Here is a 3,274-nt window from a genome sequence, read left to right as displayed (position 1 = left end):
TCTGACTTCTTTGGCAACTTGAAAATCTTTTAACATGTTTCTCACCTTCATTTAAAATCGGCAGCTGAATGCAACGAGCGCACACTAATTCTCAGGTACAAGGAAACATGAGAAAACACTGAAAATAGAACCCGAGGCAGGATGAGGGCAACTGAGCTCACTAACAAGAGTAAATGACATAATATCTCAGAGTGGAATTTCATATAAAGACATAGAGCGTGACGCATTCAGGAGCGGAGCCAAATCAAATAAGGAGCTCTTGTTAAAAACAGATGATAAGAGTCCAAAGCAACTTATCATCCATTTCTTTTTTTATTTGCTATGAAATACAAACGATGCAAACCTCATTTTCCAAAGCACCAGATTGTTAACATTCATCCCAATGGATCTGCAATCCTGTAGGAAGGGTGAACATACCCACTCCTCAACACAATTGACCAATGTAGATGAAGAAGAATTGGCAAAATACCTTTAAAGTGGGTGCCTTGTTCAACACAAAGAAGTCTAAGAGATTAGGAAATATACAACATATCTGGTTAAAATAAAACATAAGGAAAAGGGGAATGGGGCATTACATATTTACAAATGTGATATTGTCCCAATTAAAAGATTAACGGAAATCTGTGTGTCAATTGTGGAGCTGAAAGTAAGCCGAGGTTGCACATGTCAAAGAAATAGACTCCAGTCAGCTGACAAAATAAGTTCTGCATGTGTTTCAGTCATCAGTTCTGCAGAAGGCGAACAACCTGCAGACACAGGTTGGATTATGATTTCAAAATATACAAATGAATAGTCCAAAATCATTCACATACACTGCTGCAGTGCACCAGAATAGGCTGGTATGATAATGCATACATGGGGGGGTGAGGCAGATCTTGCTCTCAGCTGGTGAGGCAGATAAAAACACTCTGTTTTATTTTGAAAAGCATCACATTATGCTCTCATACTTTAATATGCAGCCTCATAGCTTTATTCAGTCTGAATAGTGAAGTAAGACATATTTTTTCGTCAGATAGACTTGTTTGTACTTTGTTTGTACTTTGCCACGTACAGAAAGTGTGGATGCACTGGACTGAAGTGGGCTCAGCCTCCACAACGTGCATGTAGTCTGTCTGTACATCCTGCGACGAGACACCGTGGCGCGCCTTTGGCAGCAGCTCGCCTGGGGGCCAGCGCGCTTCAGATGACACAGTATGGCTCCATGGGAGTCTGCGTGCCCAGGCAGCAGGGGAAGCAGGCGCGGAGTCGCACCCGCAGCTCCTTGTTGAACAGGAAGCTGATGATGGGGTTCGCGCCCGCCTGCGCGAAGCTCATCCACACCGCGGCGGTCAGGTAGAGCTGCGGCACCGGGGCCCCCCTCCCAAATATTCTCAGGTAGCAGGCGCTTATGTACGGCGCCCACAGGACGAGGAAGGCCAGTGTGATCATGTAGTACATCTTCCCGATGCGCTTCTCCGTCTTGAACTCGTCCAGCACCAGCAGCCTCCTGTTGCCGGGGTGAGACGCCTGCCGGATGCCGACCAGCGTCGGCGGGGTGGGTCCGCGGCCGAAGCCGGCGATCCAGTTGGCGGCGGCCTGCCCGGTGGCTCCCGGGCCGTGGAAGGTCCAGTTCTGGCTGATGGCCGGCACCAGCTGCGCCGGCTTCATTTTGCGGTGGTCGTACACGAAGCACAGCATCTTCGCGTACACGACGTGGGTCGTGGCCACGATGACGGCCAGCATCAGCATGAAGCCCAGCGTGTCGTTCGCCTTCACGTGGCGGTGCTCGAAGGTGCACTGCTCCTCCTCGCGGATGAACTTGTAGGTGCCCACGTCGAAGACCGGCGGGAGCGCCATGGCCGCGGAGAGCGTCCACGCCATGCAGATCACCGCCGCGCACGTGCACAGGTTCATGCGCTTCGAGTAGAAGCGGTGGTGGGCGATCGCCATGTACCGGGTGACGCTGACGCAGAAGAGCAGGAAGGCGACGTGGAAGCAGAAGAGCACCGACATGAAGGCGACGATCTTGCAGCCGAGCGCGCTGTACGGCCAAGCGGAGGCGCCGCCGCCGCCGCCGCCGATCGACGCCATCACGAAGGGGAAACACACGGCGGAGCGCACCACGTCTGCCAGGCACAGGTCCAGGAGGAAGTAGTAGGGAGCCTTGTGCAGCGAGCTGTCCTTCAGCAGCAGCAGCGACAGCGACGCGTTGCCCAGCAGGCTGATGCCCATGATCAGCGCCATGGCGGCCAGCTTGACCGCAGAGGCCGCGGACGCATAGTTCTGCAAGGACGGGCTGCTCTGCCCAAACTCACTCGCGTTTGCCATCTACGCAGCCGGGGTGGCGCGAGCGCCCACATCCATGCGTCCGCGAGCGGTGGCACCACTGCCGGGGCCGAATGGGGGGGGGGGGGGAAACAACAATATCACCGCGACGATCCACCGCCCCCGTGACAGAATAAAGAACCCCGGTCAGGAATAAAATCCCACTCAGACGCATCCGCGTAACGTCGGATCACATCCGTCTCGACGCGCGCTCATTGCCCCCGCCAACAAAAGAAGAAATCGAGCGAGCTTCCTTTTCTTCCGATCCGTCATCTCACAGGTGTTCCGGCACTAAACAGCGTCCGTGCGTATCGTTCCATTCGCCGCCGGATGCGGGGGCAGCCTGGTTTGGGGTCCACACGGCGGGGGGGGGGGGGGGACGCGTCTCAGTTTCCACCGACGTCGGAGGTCTCCAGTTGGTCTCTCCGAGGAACAGAGACGCGGACACGCAGCGGCGGCAGCTGAAATGGCATCAGTCCAGGGCGGTGTGTGTCGCCCGCAAAGGCGACCGTGCTCGTAGGCTCGGACGAGGTGGGGGACGCCTGCACGGCTCCGCGTCGGGTGGATGTGAGCGCAGCGAAGCGTCCGTGCAGCCCATGATGCGAAGCACGTCCGCTTGCATGTCATGAGCAGGCCTGGGATCAGTCGGGGGGGGGAGGGTGTGTGTGTGTGTGTGTGTGTGTGTGTGCGCGCGCGCTCGTGCGTGTTGCACATCATTTAACGCATAGGCTTTCACCACCCAGCAGGTCCACAACTTTGACTTTTTATTGGTATTATGTGATAATAATAAGATTATTATGAGACCGAGAAACAACAAGAAAGCTGGCAAAACTGTAATTAATTATACATTCAATGTCAACTTGATGTCTTCATTGTTGCAAGAGAAACACTGTGCCTATTTGCCTGTTGGGCATTTAAAAAGGCCTGACTGAAGAAAAGGACTGGGTAATTGATCAAGTCAAACCACTTT

At 54.0% G+C, this 3,274-nt stretch overlaps 1 protein-coding gene across 1 annotated transcript; it reads right to left on the bottom strand.

The window, feature by feature from the left end:
• Nucleotides 1–259: 259 nt before the first annotated feature.
• gpr27 (G protein-coupled receptor 27) lies at nt 260–2,942 on the bottom strand. The gene has a single exon (XM_035632778.2). It carries the CDS (start codon nt 2,305–2,307, stop codon nt 1,180–1,182), a length of 1,128 nt encoding a protein of 375 aa, XP_035488671.2. The 5' UTR covers nt 2,308–2,942; the 3' UTR covers nt 260–1,179.
• Between the last annotated feature and the right edge of the window lie 332 nt (nt 2,943–3,274).

The sequence above is a fragment of the Scophthalmus maximus genome, chromosome 6 (assembly GCF_022379125.1).
Source record: "Scophthalmus maximus strain ysfricsl-2021 chromosome 6, ASM2237912v1, whole genome shotgun sequence".
Classification (NCBI taxonomy): domain Eukaryota; kingdom Metazoa; phylum Chordata; class Actinopteri; order Pleuronectiformes; family Scophthalmidae; genus Scophthalmus; species Scophthalmus maximus.
The sequence above is the reverse complement of the archived record's forward strand: the minus strand, read 5'-3'. Positions and strand labels throughout refer to the sequence as shown.